General features: G+C 37.4%; 1 protein-coding gene across 6 annotated transcripts in view; it reads left to right on the top strand.

Moving 5' to 3' along the window:
• The window catches only part of CSNK1G3 (casein kinase 1 gamma 3), a 103,123-nt gene that overhangs the window by 56,001 nt on the left and 19,169 nt on the right, over nt 1-27,953 (top strand). For 3 of the 6 annotated variants that reach the window (XM_042982865.1, XM_042982881.1, XM_007086857.3), the window contains exons 5-11: nt 1,057-1,205; nt 2,763-2,997; nt 18,150-18,235; nt 18,360-18,444; nt 20,788-20,936; nt 22,940-23,035; nt 26,708-26,803. In XM_042982865.1, the coding sequence (XP_042838799.1) occupies nt 1,057-1,205; nt 2,763-2,997; nt 18,150-18,235; nt 18,360-18,444; nt 20,788-20,936; nt 22,940-23,035; nt 26,708-26,803 (896 nt within the window). The remainder of the gene's footprint in view (nt 1-1,056; nt 1,206-2,762; nt 2,998-18,149; nt 18,236-18,359; nt 18,445-20,787; nt 20,937-22,939; nt 23,036-26,707; nt 26,804-27,953) is intronic. The other 3 variants (XM_042982874.1, XM_042982890.1, XM_042982896.1) reach the window with 3 other exon arrangements.

A 27,953-nucleotide genomic window follows, 5' to 3' on the forward strand; every position in this document is an offset into this window, starting at 1 on the left:
CCTTTCATTGAAGAGCTTCAGAACATGTTTATTTTTACATTCCATATATAGTCCTAACAAGCTTGATGATCTGGTTCTCTTGCCTCCTACAGATCAGAAGCAACAAGCCAGAGCGTAGGAGATACTAGAGATTGCTAAATTAAGAGTATAAAGATTAACAACTGTCAGTGGCAGAGAGGGGAAAAAAGGCATTGTAGGAATAATTTTAAAAGCTTAGTAGCTGGGAACTCTTCATGTCTTAATTGCGGTTCCAGGCTCTTAACAGCATAATAAAAGCAGCGTAGAGCATAATAAAAGTAGCATTTTCGAGTTGGAATACACTTCAGTGAGCTTCTCATTGACTATTTCTGAACTTGCTTTCTGCTTTTACAACATGTGAGGGGTAGATCTGACACATGCATCCGGGACTGGCTCTGGCAAGAGTGGCTTACACCAAAATAGTGATTCCCAGTGGCAAAGGGAAATTTGTAAGTTGGGTGGGTGTGTGTGTGCGTCCCCCTAGTGGGACCTTAATCACCTCACCTTTGTCACGTAACATAACCTGATCATGAGAGTGAAATCCGGGGTCTCACCCCCACTCACAAGGAGGGAATCAGCTGGGGTGGGTGCACCCGAGGTTGAGGATCCTGGCGGGTGAGCCCAGTGTGATGCTTGCCTCAGGGTTATTAAAGAGAGCAGTCTCTTCTGTGTTAAAATAAAAATTGAATCTTTCCTATGTGACAGGCATTTCTCTAGGCCCTGGAAACATGAGGCTAAGACGCGCAGCCCCGCCCCCGTGTCTGGTGCGGTGTTGGAGACCCACAGTGGAGCACTGTGTGTAATGTAATGAGCTGCAGTAGAGGTGTAACCAGGCTACACAGTGAACGTCCAGGAGAAGGTGCAGTGAGGGAGAACATTGGCTCGGGAAGAGTTAAGTGTGCGAATGGAAAAAATGAACACGTTGCTGCAGTTCTTGAAGACACAGAGAATGCTTAAAACTGCTCGTTGATTTTCCAGGAAGGGCAGTTTGGGATTCAGGATGAGGAAACAATTAAAATCCTTCTTCTTTCCCCCCAGATGGTATACCTCAAGTTTACTATTTTGGCCCGTGTGGTAAATACAACGCCATGGTGCTCGAACTGCTCGGACCTAGTTTGGAAGATTTGTTTGACCTGTGTGACAGGACGTTTTCTCTGAAGACGGTTCTCATGATCGCTATCCAGCTGGTAAGGCAAGCAGGAGGCTCTGAGGCTGATCGAACTGCCGTGCGGTTCGTTTGGTCCCACGTTTATGTTGAAAGTTTAAAGTCTGTTCTCTTTACAGAACGCGTGACCTCATGAAGTTTCTGCTTTTCCTCCCATTGTCTTTTTAGGATGCAAATAACTTAAAATAACTGAGCCAAGTGTATTTTATTTGGGTGGAAGAATTAATATGTTAACTGCTTTCGGATCAGAATGCTGAGCTTGAGAATGGTTTCCAGCCCTCTTTTCATGTCACTGATGAGTGCTTAGAAAAGAGAGCCCTCGGAAACAGGGTTTATAATGTTAGTCATAAATTCTAATGGGCTAGAAAAAGAAGAAACAATGGAAAGTCTTATAAATTATTGAAATCTCAGGGAGCCTATGGGAAAACAGCTTAAGAGGATGATTTAAGGTAGTTTTGAAATCAACTCCAGTAGTATGTTCCAGAAATCTCAAAATGGTTTTCCTCCATTGACTCATTAATTTATCCTATGGTACTGTTCACATATGTACTTAAAGCTATTTATGCAACGATGTTTGTCATAAAATGGGAAACAACCCAAATGGAGAGAAATAATAGGGTTAGTTGAGTAAATTATTCATAGCCATAAAATAGTACCCAGCCATTAAAAAGTGTGTATTAAAAGAATGTCTTATAACCTGGAAAATGCTCGTAATATATCATTAATGAAAAGTGTAGGTCATACAATATTGTATACCGTGATCCAGAATTTGTTAACAATCTAAAATGGCCTAAGTGGCTATATGTTTACATTGTGTTGTCGACCATTATTATCACTAAATGAAGCAATTTTATTTTCTTATTTATGATGTCCTATTTTGTGACAGTTTGTAGTATATTACTATATTATGTGAATATCACATATAGTATGTATACATTCACTATATACTATATATCGTATATAATATATACTATATTATGTGAACGTGTACTGTATAATCATTAGAGTGGTATCCCAGAGTTTTCTGGTTTCAAGATCTTTTAAAATGTTTAATACCTAAGGAAAGACACGAGTAAGTTATAAAAAAAGAAGAAAGATATCCCAAAGGGTACTGTGTTGTTTTCATTTAACAGTTTAGACTCTAAGTTTCTTTAATATAACTGTAAAAGTTGCTTGGTGATTGAAATAATTGGTAAGAACAAATTGCAACTTTATGAATATGTCTGTTTATACGTCTCAGTTCAAGAGTTAGTAAAGCTTTTTGATTGTCTGAGGTGGCATCATCTGTAAGCGCTGACTGAATCAGGCTTACCAATATGAAAGGCATTCATGAAATTCAAATACTTGATTTATAAGTGATCATAGTAATACTGAAAGCAAAGACTTTTAGGCATAACTGGATATATATTTGAGAAACTGTAGACTGATACCATGTTATTTGTAATGGGTTGAAACAATTTCTGATTTTTATGTTGTTTTCATTATAAGAATTTCATCTTGTGTCTATCATGCTTTTTTATGCTAGTCAAAGCCTAAAATAAAACATTCTTTCTTTTTGTTGTTGTTTTTGTGAATCAAGATTTCTCGCATGGAATATGTCCATTCAAAGAACTTGATATACAGAGATGTAAAACCTGAGAACTTCTTAATAGGACGACCAGGAAACAAAACCCAGCAAGTTATTCATATTATAGATTTTGGTTTGGCAAAGGAATATATCGATCCAGAGACAAAGAAACACATACCATACAGAGAACACAAGAGCCTTACAGGAACAGCTAGATATATGAGCATAAACACACATTTAGGAAAAGGTATGTGTACCTTTTGTAAGTATGGAATTTGAATTCAGTGCCTATGCAAACAGTGCGAGTTTTTATTTGTTATTATGGTTCAGTTTTGGGGGGCTTACGCTTGCTTCTGTTGTAATTTTTATTTATCCCGTCTAGCTAGAGTTTATATTTAATAAAACTCTTTTAAAGTAAGGTGCCCTAGAGTAAATGAACGGCAAATTTCTTATTTTACTGTGTCTGTTTTTTATATGACAACTCGAAATGTTCAACTTTGATACATTTTAGGTTGATGCATTTGATAATTTTTGTTAAAGAATATGAGAGAATCCTTAACTGTGGCTGAATTTAGTGTGTGAAGATTCTTGATTGAGACTGTGGCTCTCTGATAACAGCTAGCCAGGGAGACATGGCATCCTGCCCAGTACGTTTAATGCTAGAAGTACATACCTTAGTGGTTTTCTTCAGTGTAGAAACTATATGACTTCGGGCAAATTATTTAACTTTTTTGAAGGGAGTTCCTTATTAATAGAAAGGATAAACTAAGATCAATCTCACAGAGTTCTTAAAGGCTTTTTTTTTTTTTTTTTCCCCTGTCCAGAATCCAGTTCAGGACCACACATTTCATCTACTTGTCACATCTCTCTAGTCTGTTTTTATTTAGAACACTCCCTTGCTTTTCTTTGCGGTTCACGTCCTTCATATTTCTGTGGAGTACATACAGGGTATTTTATAAGCTGTCCTCAATTTGAGTTTGATCATTTCTTCATGACCATATTTGGATATGCATTTGTCGCACAAATACACAAGCGCTGGGTTGTCAGTGCATCGTGTCAGGAGGCATGTGATGTCACTTGGTTGCAAGTAGTTTCGGTCACTTGCTTAGGGTACTGTCTGCTAAGTTCTTCTACCTACCAGTTTCCTATTTTCCCTTTGTAATTAAAAATAATTTGTAAGCAGATTTTTGAGATGATGTAAATATAAGTATGTTGTTCCCATTAAATTCTACCCACTGGATTTAGTATCCGTTGATGATTTTCTAATTTATCATTCCTTGTGTATTCATTGGTTGATAATCTAATGTAAGCAAAAGCTTTTACTTCTTTTCCCGTTTATTCACTTATGTCAGTGTGGACTCATGGACTCCTAGCGTACTGACAGCAGTATAGTACCTTACTGTCAGTATTTATTTTGATACTCATACTGTCCCACATTTGGCCACTGGTTGTTCCATCTGGCTGACTGCTCTGTCTTTGTGGCTTGTTCTCACGACTCTTTGAGAACTTCTTTACTTTCTGGTGCAATGAGTTATTATAGATTTACCTTGTAGTTTCTGTGCTCTAGCCCAGAAACAGACATTTCTCCGAGTAGCTCTGGAGCTCCTTTTATTGGGTAATGTTAGGTAGAAACCAAGATTTGGGCACTGGGTATACTCATTGCTACTGTTGTGTTATTGCTGGCCCCGTTGGTGGCGGAACTGAGAAATGCACGTGTGTACATGAATCACATGTACGCACAGATACACACATGCACATATGCCTGCACACGTATGTGCATCTATGCATCTATTAATGCCTATCTAATAAGAATCTTGAGTTTATATTGATAGTTTTAATTTCATTCCAACACCACAAAGTAGTGTCCCCCTTTTCCACATTTGTTATTGCCTTCTCTTGTCTGTATTTTTCTGTCTTCTGGGCTGACAGGGAGAAATCTGGCTACCACTTCTCTCTTTACTCATTTTTGGAAGCCTACTACGATCCTCAGAATCTAGTTTCAGAATTGGTAACTGATAACAGTATGTCAAGCAAGCTTACCAAAATTAACAGTATTTGTACTTAATTTACTGAAAAGTTCGTTAAAAAAATTTTTTTTAACATTTATTTATTTTTGAGAGGTACAGAGAGAGAGAGCAAGAGAGCACCAGTTGGGGAGGAGAAGAGGGAGAGAGGGAGACATAGAATCTGGAGCAGGCTCCAGGCGCTGAGCTGTCAGCACAGAGCCTGACATGGGGCTCAAACCCACTGTGAGACCATGACCTGAGCCGAAGTGGGATGCTTATGAGCCACCCAAGTGCCCCCAAAAGTTCATTTCTTAAATTGAAATAGAATTTACATTGAATTAAGTTTATAACATTTGAGTGTATGATTTGTAGTTTTTGACATATGTACACACCTACATAAGCCCCAACTCTGTCAAGATTTAGAACATATCATCATCTCATAGACTTCATTCTTGCTCTTCCCCCACCGTCTCCCAAAGCAGCCATTGCTGTGATTTCTATCATTAATCTAGCATAGTTTTTTTTTTTTTTTAAGTTTTAGTGTTTTGGTTTTTTTAGTTTTTTAGTTTATTTATTTATTTTGAGAGAGACAGAGCACAAGTGGGGGAAGGGCAGAGTGAGAGGGAGAGAATCCCAACTAGGCCCCCCACTGACAGTGGAGCGCCTTATGTAGGTTTCGAACTCACAAAACTGTGAGATCATGACCTGAGCCGAAATCAAGAGTCACTGACTGAGCAACTGACTATGCGCCCCTTTCATCCATTAATTTTGCTGATTCTGTTGCTTCATATATATGGAATTATCTGGCTTCTTTTGCTCAGTATAAGGTTAGGGTTTGTTTTTCAAGTATCAGTAATTTGTTTCTTTTTAAGGCTAAGTAGTATTCCATTGCATTAATATACCATAAATTATTCTAATGTTGATACACATTTTGATTATTAGCAGGTGTTTACTATTATGAATTTTTAAATCTTTCAGTGGACATATGTTTTCAGTTCTTTTGGGCAAATACTAAGGTTGGAATTACTGTGTCATGTGGTGGGTATTGTTTAACTTCATAGGAAAGTGCCAGTCAGTACTCCAAAGCATTCATGCCATTTTCTGTTTCCACCAGCAGTAAATGAGAGTTCTGTTTGTTTCATAGTATTGACAGCTTTTTGGTGTTAGCCTTCTTTTTCCTTCTAGCCATTGGAGTAGATATGTGGTGGCATTTTGTTTTGCTTGACTTATGATTCTGAGCACTGTTTCTTGTGCTTGCTTGTTGGCCATTTGCTTATCTTCTTTTGTGATGTGTGCCATTTTATTGTTGATTTGTAGGAATTCTGTAATATTCTGGATATTCATTCTTTCCCAAATATATGTACTGTGAATAGATTCTTCTGGTCTGTGGCTTGCCTGCTCATTTTCTTAATGGTGTCAGTAGATGTGCCCAAGTTGTGAATATTTGTGTGGTCAGTTATTTACCAGTTTTTTGTTTTAGGATTGCTACTGTTTGAATCCTAAGAAATCTTTGTCCCCGTGAGATGCAGACATTTATGTTTTCTTCTACCATTGAGAATATATTTTTGGATGATGTGAGTTAGAGGCTGAGGTTCTTTTTCTGATGTCATATTCTTTCCCATTGAGTTACTTCTTTGCCTTTCTAAAAAAATCAGTTCTGGGTTATGTTTTTGGTAGTTTATTTTTAAGTCTTACAAACCATGGTCAGTTTTCATATCAGAGGGAGACTTAATTCTCTGCTTTTATTTTACTTATTTATTTATTTTTAAATGTTGATTTATTTCTGAGACAGAGAGAGACAGAGCATGAGTGGGGGAGGGGCAGAGAGAGAGGGAGACCCAGAATTCAAAGCAGGCTCCAGGCTCGAACTGTCAGCACAGAGCCCGACAAGGGGCTCGAACTCACAAACCATGAGATCATGACCTGAGCCGGTCAGTCGCTCAAGCGACTGAGCCACCCAGGTGCCCCAATTCTCTGCTTTTAGATTGCATTGCTGACATCTCACTCACAAGGAAGAACAGACAAACGTAAACCAGTCAGTACTTACCCGGCATCACTGCCCACATGTACCCTAAAGACCTACTTTTTGTACAAGACCTTAGGAGTCATCTGACCCAGCCTTCAACTCGTGGTCGTAGCTTCTTCTCTATCCATTCTTCCCAGACTTATCTGCTGTTTACTGCATGTCCCTGCTTCTTCCTCTCAGTCAGAACAAGTAGCACTTGGAATTTTCCCTGACAGCCTCCTGATAGGAGAGCCATGGTATTTTTTTGTCTTCAGGTGTCTGAAATGCCTGAAAAATGTAAATTTGTCTTTCTTTAATAAAAGTTTCATGGATCTAAAATTATAAAGCACACGTTGCATTCAGGTGGTATTTGGGGGAGGGGTTGCCTTTCAATAGCAAACTTTTACGATAGATTTAAAATAAGATTGAGGAGATACACAACTTTCAGGATTGTGTTTGATGTTACAGTCAGGCACACCTGTATGTATATGAGCTGTGTCTGTGAGAGATTTTCATTTTGTGGTAGTTGCTAACAGCCTATTTTATAACAACTAACAAAGGTTCACCACCATTTTATTGTGAGACATGAAGTCACAACTTCCTTATGGCCCGATGTTTTTTTATCTGAACAATGGTAAATGTAACAGCCTTCTATTTGTAGAAATGGCCAAGTGAATCTGATATGTTTGTCCTTGTTAGGAGAAGCCTTCAGAGCTTGGGAAATGGCATTTAACTATTGTAGTCATCTCTTTTTCCTCCTTTTTCAGGAAGAAAACATAAACAAAATATTTCTCGGGCAGGTACTGCAAAGAACAAAAGCTTTAATCTTAAACTTACTTTATCCCATTTGTAAAAGCCCTGCTTCCAGTCTCGATGTAGAACTTGGAAGTAGATGGGCAATGTTAATAGTGAGAAGATTTGTTTGCCAGGTTATGTGAGTTCCTGTTTTTTAAGAAATTAAGAGTAAGCTAAAGTCATGTGAGTTTAAGTGCTGAAGAGTTAAAGCATTTTATAAGTGAGATGGCAGTGAACACGGACTTAGTCGTGTGTGGCGTTTAGAGCACTTGGCTTTGTGAGGAGTCATGAGTAGATAAAAAAGAAAAAGTGGTGAAAATGTGACCTTTTAGTGGCGATTTTTAATTTGTGTATATATAATTGCTGTCTTTCCTACTCTGCCTGGACTTTGGTGATTACATTTAAAGCCTTCTTATTCATTGCTTTATTCTTGTGTATTTAAGGACTTTGTACACACAGGAGCGTTTTGAAATAGAGAATTTGGTCAGACGAACATTTGCGCAGATTTATAAGTATTTTTCCTTTGTGGAGATCAGTGCACTGTTCCAGGTTTAAAAAGGAAAAAGGCAGAAGAAGAGTGTAACATCACATTGTGGAATTTTAGCCTCTTTGTTCCTGTGGTATAGATCTTTTGATCTTAACTGGGTGATTAATATTCGGAAGGCACAGATGTAGTGATTCTCTTGTGTACCTTCTCATACCTTCTTAAGTCCTTGTTTTGGATGCAATCTCACTAAAGCTGTGTGTGACCTGACTTTCTTTGGTCGCCTCTTGTGGAAGCCTTCTTTACCATTTTCATGTCGAATTGTTATTTTAAATTGTGTCTGCTCACGGTCTCCTTTTTAATATCTTTCCAAAGACTTTTTTTTTTTTTTTTTTTGTCAAATGCTTTGAACCTCATTTCATAATCTTCCTTTGGATCACTCTCTTTTCCCTTCATGAAAAGGCAGCTTTTGTGGAAGTCATTTGAAATTAAGTAAATACCCTGCATTTCTCTTTAGTAGGTAGCATTAGAATTGTCTTGTTTTCAAAATTATTATGGAGTATTCATTAATAAAGAGACTAGGATTTGAGGAATAAACTTCAGTTGCTTTGCAAGTGTTAATCTGTGCTCTGTAGAAGAATTAACATTTCAAGCCACTACGTGGTAAGCTCTCTGAATAAGAGCGAAGGGATCACAGAATTTATGGTTTTACAAAAATGCCTTCTTTCTGTGTTGTCATCTTAGGATGTGATTCATTTAATTTCTAGGTTAATTGCCCAAATTCCTGAAGACAGCTCTTTTTAGCCTCCCAAATAGCTTTTTCGCAGTTTAGAAACATGTATTTACGTTTTATAATTATGTTTTAACAGTTTAAAAATGTATTGCACAATCCCTTGCTTTCTGAAGCATGATGAGCATAATTTACATTCTCTGGGTGATTCAGCATCATAATTTTTGCATGATTACTATTATATAGTGATGACCTCAAGTTTAGTGGAGGAATGTTAGGACGTATACCTTGAACTAAATAAGTGTAGAGAAAATGCGTTTAAATAGTAGTGTTTTTTTTTTTTTAAACAGATGTTACTTTTTTTGAACAGTTATTATTTTTTTTTTAAGAGCAGTTTTTGATTCATACCAAAATTAGGCAGAAGGTACACAGGTATTCCTTATATTTCCTGCCCACACACATGCAGCGCTGTCCCCACTATCAACATTCCCCACTAGAGTGGTACATTTGTTATAATTGTTGAACCTGCATTGACACATCCTTATCATCGAGAGTCCATAGTTTACTTTGGGATTTCCTCTTGGTATTGTACGTTCTACGAGTTTGGATAAATTACAATTTTTTTTTTTAATGTTTGTATTTATTTTTGAGACAGAGACAGAGCCTGAGCAGGGGAGAGGCAGAGAGAGAGGGAGACACAGAATCCGAAGCAGGCTCCAGGCTCTGAGCTGTCAGCACAGAGCCCGACCCAGGGCTTGAACCCGTGAACCGCGAGATCATGACCTGAGCTGAAGTCGGATGCTCAACTGACTAAGCCACCCAAGTGCCCCTGGATAAATTTATAATGACATGTGTCTACCATTATAGTATTATACAGAAGAGTTCCACTTCCCTAGGCATCCTCTATACCTAATCATCTTTCCTTCCCCACCAACCCCTCCCTCCCTCCAAACCCCTGGCAACCACTGGTCTTTTTATTTATTGTCTCCATGGTTTTACCTATTCCAGATACCATATAGTCAGAGTTAAGCAATATGTAGCCATTTCAGACTGGCTTCTTTTACTTAGTAATATGCTATACTTTTAAGGGTTCTGCATGTTTTTCCCTGGCTTGATAGCTCATTTCCTTTTAGTGCTGAATAATATTCCATTGTCTGGATCCTCCATAGTTTATCCACTCATATACTGAAGGATATCTTGGTTGCCTGTAAGTTTGGCATTTATGAGTAAAGGTGCTGTAAACATCCATGTGCAGGTTTTTGTGGGACCTAAGCTTTCAACTCTCTGGATAGACCCCAAGGAGCTCAGTCCTGCATCATATGTCGAGAATATGTTGTAAGGCACCCCCACACTGTCTTCCGAACTGGCCATACCGTTCTGTGCTCCTACCACCGATGAATGGGAGTTCCTGTGGGTCCACATTCTTGCCAGCGCTTGGTATTGTTAGTGTTAGACATTTCCACCATCCTAACGGGTTCCTGGGATGAGCTCCTATGTGGAAAAGGGCTTTTCCCCTCCACAATACCAAGCAGTTCTCAGCCACCAGTAGCATGTCTGAGAATTCAACTTAATACTGGCACTATTTATGTGGAGAAAGCATCAGATCCCAAGGTTGAGGATTCTGTCCTGTAAGACTGCTCCCCTCCCCCTCTTCGGGATTCCAGTTTCAAGCTCTGGGCTATTACTGGTGCTTCTGACTGATCAGCTACAGATTAGAGGTTCTAGCTACCTCCTCCTTAAGTTCAATTTATTTGCTAGAATGGTTTCATAGATTCACATTTATCAGTTTATTGTAGGATATGATAAAGGATACAAGTGAACAGTCAGATGAAGAGCTATGGACAGTGAAATCCCAAACAAAGGAGCTTCTGTCCCTAAGGGGCTTGGGGCCTGGCTTGGTGGCACATGGGAGTGTTCTGGTTCCCCAAGTGTGGAAGCCCTCCCAAAAGGACCAAAAAGCTGCCCTCCTGGGTTTTTATGGGGGCTTCATTACATAGTCAGGATTCACTAAGTCCATGGCCATTGGTTGATTCAGTCTCTAGCCTCTCCTCACTCCCTGGTGGTTGGGGGGTACAACTAAAAGTTCCAAACCTCAATAATCATGTATGGCCTTCCTGGCAATCAGCCCCTGACCTTGGGTGGGTCCAAAATTTACCTTCATTAATAATAAGACACCCATTTCACCTTTCTGGTTCTGAAGTGTTTTCAGGAGCTATGGATGAAGACCACATATACCTGAGAAATATATTTTGGTTATCTGAGTGACGAAATATATATTTCTTGTAAATCATTATTTCAAGTAGTGTTATCTCATTGTCGTTTTAATTTGTGTTTCCTGATGACATATGATGTGTATGTACCATCTTTTCATGTGCTTATTTGTCATCGATATATCTTCCTTGGTGAGGTGTTTTTGAAGGTCTTTGGGCCATTTTTAATCAGGTTGTTTGTTTTTATTATTTTTGATTTTAAGAATTCTTTGTATATTTTGGGTAACAGTGCTTTATGAGACGTATCTTTTGCAAATGTTTTCTCCCAGTCTGTAGCTTATCTTTTTATTCTCTTGAAAGTGGCTTTAGCAGAGCAGAAGTTTTAGTTTTAATGAAGTCCACTTCACCAGTTATTTCTTTCATGAACATGCCTGTGCTTTCATATCTAAAGAGTCATTTCCAAACTCACAGTCATCTAGATTTTCTCCTACATTATATTCTAGGAATTTTATAACTTTTCATTTGACAGGTCTTTGATCCAGTTGTGTTACTTTTGTGGAGGGTGTAAGATCTGTGGCTAGATTTATTTTTTTTATATATCGATATCCAATTGTTCTAGTACTGTTTGTTGGGAAAAAAAAAACAAAAACAAACCTTTCCTCCCTTCTGTTGCCTTTGCTCAACTGTCAAAGATGAGTTGACAGTATTTACGTGGGTCTGTCTTTGGACTGTCTTTTCTCTTCATTCATCTGTTTGTTCACAAATACTGCATTGTGTTGATGACTGTAGCTTTATAGTTAGTCTGAGGGTAGTGTATTTTTTAATAGGGTTTTTTTTTTTGGTATTCAGATGTCTTTTAGCCTAGTATTTTTTATCATGGGTGGTGTACCTATTGCTAGTGGTACTTTGCTGTTCCCTTCTTTTGATTTGCTTCTTTTGATAGCCAAACTCACTGGATTTTATCCAATTACGAGAACTGGATTTGAAGAAGACTTCTTCAGGAATTGCATGCATGTGCTGGGTCCTGTTGCTCAGGAAACTTTGTTTTTTGCTAGATTAGGTATCTGGACTGGTGAGTTGTTACTGCACATTGTCTTATATATTTGTGTCTTTTCTTTTCCTGAATAGGTTCGTGTTTTCATTTAACAGTACAACCATTTTAATTATGTAATCTCGCAAAAACGTTAATGAGCTCCATGAATCTTGAGGAAGAAGAGTATTTATTTATTTATTTATTTTTTGGTGGGGTGCTGGGGGAAAAGTAATTTTTAACTGTTTAGGAGGAAATATAAAGTGAAACTTTTACTTGTTTCTTTTTTTTTTTTTTACTTGCTTTAAAAAATGTGAACAGGGTGTATATAATAAGGGCCAAATTACCTTGGGAGTTTTTTTTTCCCCCATGAAACAGAACTGTTGAAGGTCTGAAAAGGTATTCTTTAGTTACTGTGTTTCCAAGATGAAGCCTTCCCTATGACTTACTACTCACTATGTGGTGAAATTTACTTCCTGACTAGTCAGTGGATGAAAGAACACAAGGAAAGAATTAGGAGGAGAAGGAGCATTTCAGACTGAGTTTCAGTAGTGGTTAATTTTACTAGCTTGTTTTTATGGCTTGAGTTTTTAAATACTGTGTAGGTTTTGAGACTAATACTGTTCTTTGAGACAGTCATATAGGCAAGATCTAATCATCACGGCTTGTTGACACCGGTAACTAAAACTTCCAACTTTGGATGGAATTTAGAGGGAAGTGCTTTTTATATTGAGTTCTTCTCCTTAACAAAGAACACACTACTCTAGGGGTCAGTATTTACGATCATTTGGTCTTTTAAACTGCATGCTATATAATATGCAGGTCTTGCCTATGTATTGATAAATTTTCCCCTACATGTTTCACATTTGTTGGTGCTGCTGAAAATGGTATTGCTTTTTAAATTTGTTTTCCAGTTGCTCATTGCATGCATAGAAATACATTTGATTTTTATATATTGACCTTGTATCCTGTAACCTTGGTAGAACTCATGCACTAGTTCTGATAGAGTTTTTTAGGGGTAGATTATTTAGGATTTTCCACATATACAATTATATGGTCTGCAGAGAAAACTGGTTTTACTTCTTCATTTCCAATCTGATTTGAATCCAGATTCAATCCAGTCTGAATACCTTTTAATATTTTTTCTAGCTTTTCTGTACCAACAAGAACTTCCAGTACAACACCGAATAGATAATGTGAGAGTGAGCATCCTTGTTTTGTTCCTAATTATAAGGTTGCCTTTCCCCATGTAAGAATTATGTTAGTTGTAGGTTTTTCATGCAAGTCCGTTGTCAGAATGAAGTTTTTTTTCTATTTCTTGTTTAACAAGTGTTCTTATCATAAATGCATGTTGTGTTTTAATAAGTAGTTTTTCTCTATCTTTTGAGGTGATCTTATGATTTGTATCTTTTATTAATAAGGTGAATTATATCAGTTGGGTTTTGAATGTTAAACCAACCTTAACTTCATAAGATGAACCCTACTTAGTCATGATGTATTATCTTCTTAAGGATTTTGTGTCTGTGTTGAGGAACATTTCGTGTATTTTCCTTTGCTTGTATTACCTTTGACTGGTAATATCATGAAGGAAATAAGAGTTTGTGTAGAGTTGGTATTATTCCTTAACTGCTTAATATAATTCACCAGTGATGCCATCTGGACCTTTGGTTATATTTTGGGAAGATTTGAAATTATAAATTAAATTTCTTTAATTGGCATAGAGCCGTTCACATCTTCTTTGTAACTTGTAGCTTTTACAGTACTTGTCCATTTCTTCTAAGTTGTATGGAGCTGTTCACATCTGCTGTGTAACTTGTAGCTTTTAAGATACTTGTCCATTTCTTCTAAGTTGTTGAATTTATTGGCATAATGTTAGCTCATAATATTCTTTCATCATTTGTTTAGTGTGTGTAGGGTCTGGCCTGATGACCCTTTGTTCCTCCTGATACTAGTAATTTGTATTTTCTTTTAGGTTAGTGATAGGATCAGTTTTATTGAACGTTTCAGATAATCAGCTTTTGATTTTGATGGTTTTCTCAGTTGATGGTCTGTTTTGTCATCACGGTTTCCTCATTTATCATTATTTTTTCCTTTTTTTTTTTTTTTTTTTTTTTTTTTTTGGTGTTATTGGCCCAGACATAGGTAAATGAGTCAGAATACAGAGTCCTGAAATGGACCCCTACATAGAGGTCAGTTGATATTTGAGAAGGTGCAAAAGTAATTCAAGGGGAAAGGAAAGTATTGTAAAGAAATTGCATGGTAATAACTAGATATCAGTATTGAAAAAAAAATGAATTTAACCCCTTTTACCCCACAGTGAACAAAAAGAAGAAAAATGACTTCAAATGAATCACAGATTTAGATCCAAAACTGTAAAATTTCTTTAAGAAAAAATAGGAGAAAGTCTTTGTGACCTTAGACTAGTCAGAGACTCTCAGATAGGATACAAAAAGCTCCAACAAGAGGCACCTGTGTGGCTCAGTCGGTTAAGCAGCCGACTTTGGCTCAGGTCATGATCTCACAGTTCATGAATTCAAGCCCCACTGTCTGTCTCTCTCAAAAATAAAGGAATATTTAAAAATTTTTTTTTAATTTTTTTTTTAACATTTACTTATTTTTGAGACAGAGAGAGACAGAGCATGAATGGGGGAGGGGCAGAGAGAGAGGGAGACACAGAATCGGAAGCAGGCTCCAGGCTCTGAGCCATCAGCCCAGAGCCTGACTCGGGGCTCGAACTCACGGACCGCGAGATCGTGACCTGAGCTGAAGTCGGACGCTCAACCGGCTGAGCCACCCAGGCGCCCCTAAAATTTTTTTTTAAAAGCATAAACAAACACAACCACAAAAGCCCTGATAAATTGGGCTTTGTCAAAGTGTGAACTTGAAAGCAAGCTATAATTTGGGAGAAAATGTTTGCAAAACTTGTTGTATGAGAACAACTTGTATCCAGAATACACAAACAACTCTTAACTTTCTGACAAGACAAACAGTACAATTAAAAAAAGTGAGTAAAATATTTAAATATTCACTTCACAAAAAAAGATGTATGAATAAGCAGTAACACATGAAACAGTGTTCAAAAACATTAGTCACCAGTGAAATTCAAATTAAACCACAGAGCCACTAGCATGGCTAAAATATAAAAGAGTGGCCATGCTAAGTGTGGGATGGGCACTTACACGACTGGAATTCTCTTAGGTTGTTGGTGGAAACAGAAAATGGCACAACCCCTTTGGAAACAGTGTATTCGTGTCTCATAACGTGAAAATTACACTTTTCCATATGAAGCAATAATCCTCCTCCTAAAAATTTACACAAGGGAAGTGGAAACAAGAATGTTCATAAAAGCTTTATTCACAAAACCCCCACCTGGAAGTTATTCATGGTCCATCGGTAGGTGACTATATACATATATTGTGATATATTACTCAGCAGTAAAAAGTAATGAACCACCAGTGCGTGCAAAACATAAAAACATGATGTTGAGTGAAAGAATTCGGGCCCAAGGGTCCATACTATATGATGCTGTTCATATGAAGTTCTATAAAGAAATCACATTTAGTGTAGGCTCCCAGAAGCAGGTTAGTGGTGGTTTGGAGACAGGGGAAGGGGAGAGTAACAGGCAGGGGGGCATAAGGGAACTTCTTAGAGTGCTGGAAATACTTCTTGATTGTGGTGGCTCGTGTGTGTGTGTGTGTGTGAGTGTGTGTATGTGTCGTTAACATTTTTTAAATGGATCCTTATAATGGGTGCATTATATGGAGATTATGCTTCAATCAAGGAAGTTTCATTTTTAGTGCTTATCAAATCTGGCTGTATTTCAGAATCACCTGCTAAGTCCTTTCAAAATGCACATATTCTTCTAGCTCCTGTCTTAGCCCAGGAATCAGACTCCATTGAGAGGACTTGCTCACCTGAGGTTTTTAAAAGTTTCAGAGGTGATTCTGATTGTCATTGGGACTTTAGAAGTAAACTTTTTCCTTTGCATGACTCTTTATTCTTAAGGTTCCCAGGATCTAATAAGGTGAAATTGTATATAAAAAATATATTTGTTTTTTTTTCCATGTTATTCACATCCCCACTTTTATTAAAGGCTACAAAGAGACCTTAAGTCTCTTTTACTTATTTTGAAAGTTTTCTATTTTTAATAGCTTATGCTTACATTGTTACAATAGAAAATACCAGCAAAAAAGAAAAGCTAGCCATTATACCAAAATTTGAGTATATAAAATGGAAGGTGAAATGTCCTGTGTCATCCTCCAATCTTATAGCCCTGATTGCTAACGATTTGATGCATATTCTTCTAGATATCTTCCTTTACTTCTAGGAGAGGGACACATAACTAGTATTATGTCTTTTCAAATATTCATTTTTATATTTAAAAATTTTTAAGGTTTATTTTTGAGAGAGAGAGGTGGCGGGGGGGAGGGGTAGAGAGAGAGAGGGAGACACAGAATCCGAAGCAGGCTCCAGGCTCTGAGCTGACAGCACAGAGCCCCACGCGGGGCTCAGATCCACGAACCGCGAGATCATGGCCTGAGCTGAAGTCATATGCTTAACCGACTGAGCCATCCAGGCGCCCCTTTTCATTTGTTTATATCTAAATAGTATGCTCTGTGGCAGCCATTATACAGAGTCCTGAGGACAGTGAGCCAAAAGACATCTGCCATCCTATAACCTCCTGTTTGGTGGGAGGATAGATATTGACTAAAAAATGACGCAACATATATACACAAACTGTAGGAAGTGTTACAGAAGACAGTTATAGAGTGGGATTGCATAGTAGAAATGATAACCTGTTCAGAGTCATGCTTTGAAAAGTTTTCTTTTTCAAAACCACTGCTTAGATAGTATGATGATTACTCATTTGGATAAAACATCTTACCCATGAACATCCTTTTAGAATTAAACTACCGTTTTTGCCTCTTACTGTTAGAGTTTTTTATATTATTTTTTTAAAGCTTATTTATTTTGAAGGAGAGAGACAGAGCAACCACAAGCAGGGGAGGGGCAGAGAGAGGGGGAGAGATTATCTCAAGCAGGCACCGAACTTTGAGCACAGAGCTAGACTGAGGGCTCAAACTCAAACGGAGATCATCCATGACCTGAGCCCAAATCCACAGTCGGATGCTTAACCGACTGAGCCACCCAGGCGCTCCTGTGTTTTTTTAAAATAGCAAGAAATTGGGGCGCCTGGGTGGCTCAGTCGGTTGAGCGTCCGACTTCAGCTCAGGTCACGATCTCGCGGTCCGTGAGTTCGAGCCCCGCGTCAGGCTCTGGGCTGATGGCTCAGAGCCTGGAGCCTGCTTCCGATTCTGTGTCTCCCTCTCTCTCTGCCCCTCCCCAGTTCATGCTCTGTCTCTCTCTGTCTCAAAAATAAAATAAACGTTAAAAAAAAATTAAAAAAAAAAATAGCAAGAAATCTTCATTATGTAACTTCAGTGACAAAAAATTTCACTCAACAGATAATCATAAGTACCGTTCTGAATCTTCATCTGTAATTGTCACTCAGTTATGTGCTGTACCACATTTTGTTGCTAAAACGACAGTAGCAATTTGAAAATGGCAGTTTGTTCAAAGCAGCACATTTTTGGTGGTGGCAGAGGGGTTATTAATGTTGATATGTGTCAGACACGGGTGCTTTAAAAAGTATATTGCACAAAATCCTAATTGCACTTAATATTAATGGGAGAGTGTATAGGATGGGTGTTTTATGCTCCTATAAGTTCAGTAAGTGCAGGGTTACATTTTATCTTTAGGTTTTTCCAGACCTTTTAATATGTTACATCCTGGGTCTTTAGGATAGAGCTACAATACACAGTGACCCTGTATTTGACCATGGAACCCTTTCTGCCTTGCTATATACTTCTTGGGATAGATATCTAAGGAGAGAAATGAATGCCCAGTAGAGTCTTTAGAAAACAAGAATTGTAGGGCCATGTTTTAAAGATGCACAGGAATTGTAATGTTAAAAACATTGTTTAACCGGACGTGATTGGTTGCTTAAAAGCACTAGATCTCTTATATTTATATACTGAACTCTGGGAATTAATTTGTATGTAACAAAAGAATCAGTTCTCCATTCTTGCATCCTTAACTGGGAATAGAAAGTGAAATTGATGTTTCTCTTACATTTCAGAACAAAGTAGAAGAGATGACTTAGAAGCTTTAGGTCATATGTTCATGTATTTTCTGAGGGGCAGTCTTCCTTGGCAAGGTTTAAAGGTAATTGTTTTTGTGTTTCCTTTTGAATTTAATAAATTGGTGCTGTGTTAAGCTTCTGTCCTGCAAGTGGTTAATTTTAAAATTACCACCTTGCCAAGATTTTTTTTTTTTCTTTGTGTTTCAGGCTGACACATTAAAAGAGAGGTATCAGAAAATTGGAGATACAAAACGAGCCACACCAATAGAAGTGCTGTGTGAAAATTTTCCAGGTAATGAATGACGCCACACTGACACATGTGCTTCTATGCAGAAAACCAGAGCGGTTAATTTTATTGCTCAAGTTTATAAATACTTTTTCTTCATACTCAGATGAGTTCACAGTAGGACTTAAAAGATGTCACCATTTGATGCATAGACCACAGGGTCAGTTTTTAAATTGCTTTATTAAGATGGTATTAATAATAGAAGAAAGTCCCATCTTTTAATAGTGTTGACCGGTATCAGCCAAAATAATCACTGACATACTTTTACTAAGTTAAAATATTTGCTGAGAAATGCCAACTGTAAAGTTTTGGCGTACTTGGCTAGTCACTTGAGTCTCCGTGCCATGCTCAAAGGGGGGTGTGATTTAGTTTTCGAAGTACATTAAAATCTTACCAACCTTTCTACTCTTAGGCTAATGTTACCTGGGGGGATGGGGATGTGAAAATAGTTTTATTTTCGTGTAGATTCTTGACAGTTCCGATTAAGCCAACCGAAATTCACTTGAGATTCCTGAATCAGTCAAGGAATACGAATAATGTGTTACTAATGAATTAAGCAAAATGTGACCCAAACGTGAAGATAAAAGACTGAGTTCACAGCCCGCTTCCATATTCACAGGCTCTCCTGCACAGGGCTGGCCTTCTGGTGGTAGTCGTAGCAGCCACGTAATCTCAGGTAGCCCTTCCTCAAGTTTGCTTATATCGTTCTCAGACAGCTAACTTTAATTTCGTGTTTTTCTCCTTTGCTGTAACATCTAGAACTAGTAGGTTAAAAACAAAATACGGGTTGGCCCTAGCAGTATAGGCGTAAGCAGATTGGCCGTGTGTTATTGGGAATTTCTGTACAGGCTTCCACAGGAAAAAATGGGGTGTCAAAGTAAGTTAACCTGGTGTAATTAGCTGGAAGGTAATGCTGAGAGTCACCCTGTGAGGACGGTCCTTGCTGGGTTCCGCTCTCACCTCCCATTGGGCTGGGCGTCATCCTGTTCTTACCGGATCTGCACTGGATCAGAAAAGCACCCAGGAGTAACTTTCCATCTGTTACTACAGTGAATTTCTGTATCCTGATGGTGAAACCCTGTTTTACTAATTGCTCACCATTTTACCTCTTCACTTTCATGGCTTACAAATACATGTCTCTAAAACATTTGGGAATTACAACGGCATGGAGAGATTTATGTATTACCAAAATAATTGTTAGATGACCAGAAATCCAAAGAAGAATTAAACTGTGTTTCTGTGTTCTATTTCTGAGATCTCTTAGCTTTATTTTGCTAGGTCAGTTGGTTAGAATTCTGTACATAGCCCAAGTTCAGAATTTGAATCCTCTCTGGGTCGTTTAGTGTATGTGACTAAAAGAAATCCAGCAAGGTAGTGCAGATACTTTCATATATAAACCAATTCCTACCACTATTTTCTTTTTTCTTTTCGTTTTGTTTTGTTTCTTTTCTTTTGCTTTCTTTCCCTTTCCTTTCCTTTCCTTTCCTTTCTTTTTTCTCTTCTCTTCTCTTCTCTTCTCTTCTCTTCTCTTCTCTTCTCTTCTCTTCTCTGCTCTGCTCTGCTCTGCTCTGCTCTTCTCTGCTCTTCTCTTCTCTTCTCTTCAGCTTACTTAATATAATTGTTTGAACTGAATGACTGAAATGCCCAAGGCTTTCTTTGCTTTGAATCCCTTCATCCAGTTGACAAGTTAAATGTTCAGTTTCTCAGAACTTACATTTTTCCATAATATTTTTTCCTACCAGTATTTTAAATAAATTAGCTGAGTAATGTGCTTGTGTTTAGATAATGATACGTTATTTTATTTAAAAAAAATTTTTTTTAGCGTTCATTTATTTTTTTTGAGACAGAGAGAGACAGAGCATGAACGGGGGAGGGTCAGAGAGAGAGGGAGACACAGAATCTGAAACAGGCTCCAGGCTCTGAGCTGTCAGCACAGAGCCCGATGCGGGGCTCGAACTCACGGACCACTAGATCATGACCTGAGCCGAAGTCGGCTGCTTAACCGACTGAGCCACCCAGGCGCCCCAAAATAATGATACGTTATTTTTAATTCAACCTTTAGTACAAGGTTTCTCTTCAAACTAACAATGTAAGATAAAAAATTTAGCCCTTCCTAATAAAATGAAGCAAATGTATTTGTTAAATGAAACCTCTCGTTTTTCTTTTGACTGTATGTTTTTCTTGCCTTCTCTTCTTTTTAACTTCATTTTGATTAAATTCCTAAAATTTGAAATTGCGTTAGAATGTTGTTACTGTTTTCGTGTTTTTATAACACTGTGCTTTTAGATATGATATTGTATTATCAATAAGTACATAGGTGTGATCAGAATAATTTTTATTCCTTTCCAGAAGAAATGGCAACGTATCTTCGTTATGTAAGAAGGCTAGATTTTTTTGAAAAACCAGATTATGACTACCTAAGAAAACTTTTTACTGACTTATTTGATCGAAAAGGATATATGTTTGATTATGAATATGACTGGATTGGTAAACAGTTGGTGAGTACTTTATTCCTATATAGTGAAAGATTATTTGTAGTACTTCATTTTCCACAGTACAGTTTTTTCAGTGAGAAGAGTTGAGTACAAATACCTTTTTTTAAAAAGATTCATTTTAATGGACATTTTAAGTAGCCCCATACTAAAATTATTCCTTGAATTTTACAAAAAGCCCACATTAGGACTCCTTACTTTTTGTTTTTATTTACTTATTTTTTTCAAAGTTTATGTATTTATTTTCTGAGAGAGAAAGAGAGAGAGAGAGCGAGCACAAGCCGAGGAGGGGCAGAGAGAGGAGAGAGAGAGAATCCCAAGCAGCATCTGGGCTGTCAGTGCAGAGCCCAATGAGGGGCTTGAACCCACAAACTGTAGAATGACCATTTGAGGCCAAACCAAGAGCTGTACGCATAACCGACTGAGCCACCCATGAGCCCCTGGACTCCTTGCTTTTTAAAGTAATGAGTTACTTTGCACTTTTCATTCCTGATTTAGTTCTTTAAATTTTTTTTAATGTTTATTTATTTTTGAGAGAAAGACAGAGCATGAGTGGGGGAGGGGCAGAGAGAGAGAGAGGCGGGGGGAGGGAGACACAGAATCCGAAACAGGCTCCAGGCTCCAAGCTGTCAGCACAGAGCCTGACGCGGGGCTTGAACTCGCAAACTGCGAGTTCATGACCTGAAGAGGAGTCGGACGCTTAACCCTGGGCCACCCAGGCATCCTGTCATTCCTGATTTAGTTCTTAATATGAAATATATATTTTTTTGCATAATATCCCATTATTTTAAAAGATCTGTTACACATTTTGCTTATTTCAGCCATTTCTCAAAACATTTGTAATTTAAATTTGTAAGTTCTAGCTATACTAGCAGTTTTAGGCTATGTCTTGAAAGAGATACTTAAAAATTGGAGTGTGTTTTGTGTTTTTAAATCTGTTCTAAGTTTTTATAACTTAAGAAAATTTATCTTGGTTATAACTAGGATTGGTGATCACTTATAAAGGGACTTGCCATTAAATTCTTTATTTTACTTATTTGTCTTTATTTTATTATTATTATTTTTTATTTTGAAGAGAGAGTGCATGAATGGGGAGAGGGGCAGATGGAAGGGGAGAGAGAGAGAGCGGGTCTCAAGCAGGCTCCATGCACAGTGTGGAGCCTGAGGCAGGGCTCAATCCCACAACCCTGGGATCATGACCTGGGCCCAAATCCAGAACTGGCCGCTCAACCGAATGAGGCACCCAGGTGCCCCTAAATGTTTTCTTTGAAGAGGCATCTTTTAAAATACTTATTCTCACCAGTTTTTTTTTTTTTTTTTAATAAGTATGAGTGTCATACAAGATTTTCTTTACTTGTGGCTCACTGTTAGTGAATTTTTATCCGTATTTGGAACTACCAAACTCTCAGATTCACATGTTTTTGAACAATGGCTTATTTAAGTGTTTAATCTATATTTTTCTTTAATCCAAAGTGATTTGACTGTATGTGGTATCTATGATGTCAGCCCGAATAAACTGTGCTTAAAGTATTTATGTTAAGTTTTGAAATATATTTGAAAAATAAAAATTTTTGTAAGTCTCTCCTGTGCCAGAATATTGACAGTAAGCCATTTCATGACCTTATTTAAAAAAATCATTTCCTCAATTTTCTTAAAATAATTTATTGTGTTTATACATTAGCCTTGAAATTGAGAGACATGCACACATAAACTTTCATTTTTTTTTTGATACGATAAAGTAACCTAAAAGTAAAGACAGCATTAGAAAGTCTTGTATTGATGTAAAAAAGTGAATGCTTGATAAAATATCTAAATATTTGGAAAACCTCTAAAGAGTAGCTGCGTTTCCCTTGTGTTAGCGTGTTATTTTTAATGACACAGTTCAAGGATGGTATCTTCTCTTCAGGCTTTAAGTGTCTTTAGTTTTTCCTTGATTCCCTTAAGCAGCTAAACGATTTTAAGTGAGACTTCTGAAATAGAGGGTATTGATGTTAACTATTGTATTGTAGCCTACTCCAGTGGGCGCCGTTCAGCAGGATCCTGCTCTGTCCTCAAACAGAGAAGCACATCAACACAGAGACAAGATGCAACAATCCAAAAATCAGGTTTGCTGCCCTTTCAGATTTGAAATGTCTAGATTTCCTTCTGTACTACCTTCTGAGAGCTTAAACATATTTGGTGGTTTACCATGCCCAGATGATAGCTTTATATGTGTGTGTATATGTGTGTGTGTGAGCGTATACACACATGTAGATAGATACCGAAGGATTGAAATACCTAGTTTTTCTTCAATAGACAAAAAACAGATTATATACACACCCATATTAAGGATTGAAGATACATAGATTTGCAACAAATAAACCTACTCTTTACTGTTTACTAGTTTCCCTGTTCACTGTTTACTAGTTTAAAAGTCACATGAAATGTGTCATCATAAATTTCTAATTAGCAGTATAAGTTGGTATAAACTTTGAGAATATTTGATATTCTGTTAGAATGAAAGTATTTGGATATGCTGTTGGAATAAATTGTAATAGCGGTTGGTATTTCTAACTATAGTCTGATTTAGTGGAAAGTAAGGAAAACAGTGTGACCTGTAAGAAGTTGTTGTGTAATGAGCGGTTAAGAGCTCACTCAGTCTCTGGAATTGGGTAGATCTGGATATGACTTGATCCTGGAGAAATTACTCTATCTTTCAAAGCCTCAGTTCTCTCTTCTGTGAAACAGAAATAGTGATTGTTAATTCCTAGCATAATAGTAAGCATTCAGTAAACCTCCACTCTCAAGGCTGTTATGATTATTATAATACACTCGTAAATAACTATGTTGCCAAGCAGTGTAAGCTCGATCACATGAAACATACTAATATAGTACCATGAAGGATCACTGAGTATGTGGCATCTATAGAAATTTTTTGGAGAAGATGGCTTTTGAGATGAGCCTGAAGAATGAAGGGAATTTTTAAAGGCAGATGAGGCACAAGGCCATTTTGGGGGAGAGTGAACAGGGTAAGATATGAAGCAGAAGTTGAAAAATGGAGAGTTTGAGGAATAGTGAGCTTTGCAGTTTGCTTGGAGCCGAGAGTAGGTTTGAGGCAAAGTGTAGAAGATAAACGGGCAGCGAAGAGTGTGTGTTTCCTGGGCAGGGTAATTGAAAGCTGTTGAAATTTTTGTAAGACGAAGCTTTATTTAACCCATCTTTGACCTGAAACATTTTGCTAATTTGGGTCTTTAGAATTTTCAGTTATAACCCTTTCTGGGGAAGGATCATGTTAACACATGATCCTTAGCCTTTCTTCCTCTTCTGTCTTTTATCCCACTGGAGTTCCATTGAGTTAAACAAGAGATGAAAATCAAAGGAAAGAACACAACTTATTAAAAATCATAGCAAAATAAAGTGCTCCATTTAGGGGATATTTAAAACCATTATGCTTTAACGTACAGCCACTTTAAAAAGAGTAGTTTTAGAATTTTGCCTTAGAAAAATTGGGACAGGAAATGGTCTTCTATAGAAGTTACTTCATATATAAATTACTACTTGTTAATAGCTTGAATACTCTGGTAAGGTGCTGCCTATAGAAAGAAATGGCTCCAAAGTCCAAACTTAGGGTTGGTGTTTTATAAATCACAATTAATTTCTCATTGGGATGAAGAGCAGTAATTCATGTTCTCTGGAAATCACTACTTGAGCTATTAGGTATCACAGTAAGTGAAGTTCTTATTGTCGAGTACAGTTAGATTGTAAGTATTTTCAAGTTTAAGTTCTATATGTTTTAGACTTGTCTTCCTAGCTAGATTGTGAGCTTACTGGGGGTAGGAACCATATTTGTGTGTGTGGAGTCCTTGTTGCACTAAATGTAGGGAGTCGAGTTTTGTTTTTTGTTTTGTGTTTTTTCAGGAAACCCTTTAGGGTAGCTTACATATTAAACTTGAAACCTGGCTATGCAGACTGTCATCATAATGGAAAACTCAAAAACGTTTCCTAAATACCTGTGAAGCAGTAGACAGATATTTCAGTCCTGTGAGAAACCCAAAGTTGACAGTCGCAAAAGAACATGAAATTGAACGGCTGAAATGTTGTAATGTCCCCAGATACACAATTTGTAACCTGAAGTCGATGGTTGAAGTTGCAGGTTTCCTGAAATTTTAGACACAGTGTCAGGTGCGCGTGACAGTGGATTCTGAGGCGAGGCTGTCGATAGAGCTTTTACTGTCTTCTGAATGCAGTCCATGACCCTCTCATGTCACCTGTTGTTCTGGGCAGCATGGAGGTATTTGTCTCTATTTCAGCAGCATTTTCGTTCTTTCTTCTTCAGATTCATTCTTATCTAATTTATCTCAATTTAAGCTACACACCTGCCAGATTTGGGTCATGAACATGGAGGGTTTAATGAAAAGGCCGAGAACTCTTGTAATTGTTTTGATAGACATACTTCATGCCATCTCACACTTCGTACATAACTTGGCCTTGTACAGTTTGTTTGGGAAGCTTAGTGGTGGAACATTTATTCATTGTGCTCCTTGCACTTAACATCTCTTCCTGCCCAGGGTTGCTCTGGCTACTGATAGGCTCAGGCTCCCGACAGCCTAGTATACTTGGCAGATTGTGGCACGTTGTTCTTTTTTGTGGCAAGTTTTTCTTGACTTAGGTTGAAAAAGAGAGGAAGAAAGGAGGACTGAAGACTTGAGAACTTGTGTAATTGTATTAAGGAGCTAGGTAGTACTATGGGCAGAGCAGAGCAGTTGGCTCTTGAGTTTGAATCCCTGCTGTATTTTGCAATTTCTGTGTTCTTAGGCAAGTATTTAAAGTCTCAATCTCTTCATCATTAAAATGAGGATAATACTTTGTATCTCAAGATGAGATAACACCGACAAAGAAGCTAATGCAGAACCAAGTTGTAAAAGAATTTTAAATATTTTATCCCTTGCCCTTCTTTTTATTAGTGTCATCCACATTTTCCTGAAACGTACACATTGACCCCTCTTAAGCAACTCCTGATTCTGCTGGTAGATTATTAGTTTGTGGTTATTGCCATGCACGTTTGCCGAGTCATGTAAAAGCATCAAGAATTATCAGCCTGTCCTGGGAATGGGTTCCTTAATTGGAACCAGATAAAAAGAGGTGAAGGAAGCAAAGGGATTCATTGAATAAGTAGGAGTGTCAGTGAACAACAACAAAAAATTGCTCGTCATATACATTTAGTGTTCTCTATAACACTGTTCCCTTTTCAGAGAGCTTTTCTGTTTTCTCATATTAACCTCACAATCAGAAACATGGTACTAAGCAAGAGAGAAAGATTTTTTAGGATCTAAGTACAGCTATTTAAGGACTATCTTTTTTAACATTGCTAGAAGTAGTCCCTCATCAGAAAACCAAGGGGGACCTCTACTGTAAGAAAATAATACTGGATGGCATCGTAGTACTTCTGTGATTTATTTGGAATGCTTTCTGGGGCACATCATTTTTTACCTCCCTGGTTCTTTGTTAACTTCACTTATAAAATTTAAGGGTGGAGCCCATGGTATCTCAAGTCCTTTCACTTCTAAATTCTATGGTTCTGTTTTACTTCTTGTGGTTGATCAATACCTAATAGTAGCCATTTAACTAAGAACCTCTCCACATCCAGTACGCAAAGGTAACTGCAGCTGTGATTCAGAATAGTGAGGGTATTTTAAATTTCCTTTTATACATTTGTTTTCTCTATTATAAGGATGAGATGTTTAACATATTGGGTTTTTCTTCTTCCATGCATGCCACATGCATTAAATAAATGGCAGTCGGCAGACCACAGGGCAGCTTGGGACTCCCAGCAGGCAAATCCCCACCATTTGAGAGCTCACCTTGCAGCAGACAGACATGGTGGCTCGGTACAGGTATTTTCTGATTTTTGCATGAGTGATTATTTCCCAAATTTATACAACTAACCCTTTTTTGAAACTCATGGCATGACTTCATATCCTAATGAAAAACTTGTTGCTGAACTCTCCATAATCCTATTCCTTTGTATTTAACCAAAAAAGTGAAATTAACATGGCCTAGAAAGACCACCAGCGAGAGATACTACGATTTTACCTTTGTTCATTTTTGCAAGTATAATCAACAATAGTTAGGTAAGTCATACTCACAACAGGTTAGAAAGACAAACTGTATTGTGTGAAATATGTGTTAAGCTTGATTTTCCAATAATAAGCTCAGTCTTTTTTAATGTGTTAGGTAATAGAACACTTTCGTATCTTTTTTCCCTTTTGTTGATTTTGCCTTCTTCAAACTTAAGTCAGCTAAATAGATATGAAACTTTTCCGTCCTTCATACTCAGAATGTACTTTCTGATTAACTGGTCAAATAAACATGCCCTTAATTTTTATAAAGGTTTATTTTGTTTGTATTTGTAGAAAATAGCAGATGGAGAAAATAATTTCAAGGGCAAGTACTTATTGAATGCTCCCTTCAACTTTCTTTATAAAAATTTAAAACAGTCCTTCATTTATTTATTTATTTTTGATGTGTTCGTTCCCGGACCCGTTTTCTGTGCACTTAGAGATAGTTATATCTTGCCCTCTCATGCCCCCTAAATTTCCATCTTTTATGTGTATTGTAGAAAGAGAAAGGTTGCCAAGTCTTTTATTTCTTTTAAAATGCCAGCTTAAGGTAATTTAAATGCTGGTTTAAAGTAATTGAGATAACAAATGTTATCTCAGTCCATTTCAATTTAGAACGTTCTTTAAAAGTTTTGACTTTTTTCCTCCACGTATTTCCACTTGAATAATTTTCCATTATGCTTTACCAAATTTGCATTTTTCTTAGTGTGTATCTATATATATTTACTTTATTGGAGCTCTGCTCTGGATTTTAGTCTTTCTTGCTTTGAATTCTAAAAATCCATTCTTGATTAAATCTCCTAAGTTCTCATGTTTTTCTCACATTAAATCTTAGAGGCAATTTAAATTACGTAACCCAATATTTTTATAGAACTTTGGAGTATGTGGAACTTTCAGTCCTGCGTAACAGAGATATTTGAAGAGT

This window comes from Panthera tigris, chromosome A1, assembly GCF_018350195.1.
Source record: "Panthera tigris isolate Pti1 chromosome A1, P.tigris_Pti1_mat1.1, whole genome shotgun sequence".
In the NCBI taxonomy this organism is placed as follows: Eukaryota; Metazoa; Chordata; class Mammalia; order Carnivora; family Felidae; genus Panthera; species Panthera tigris.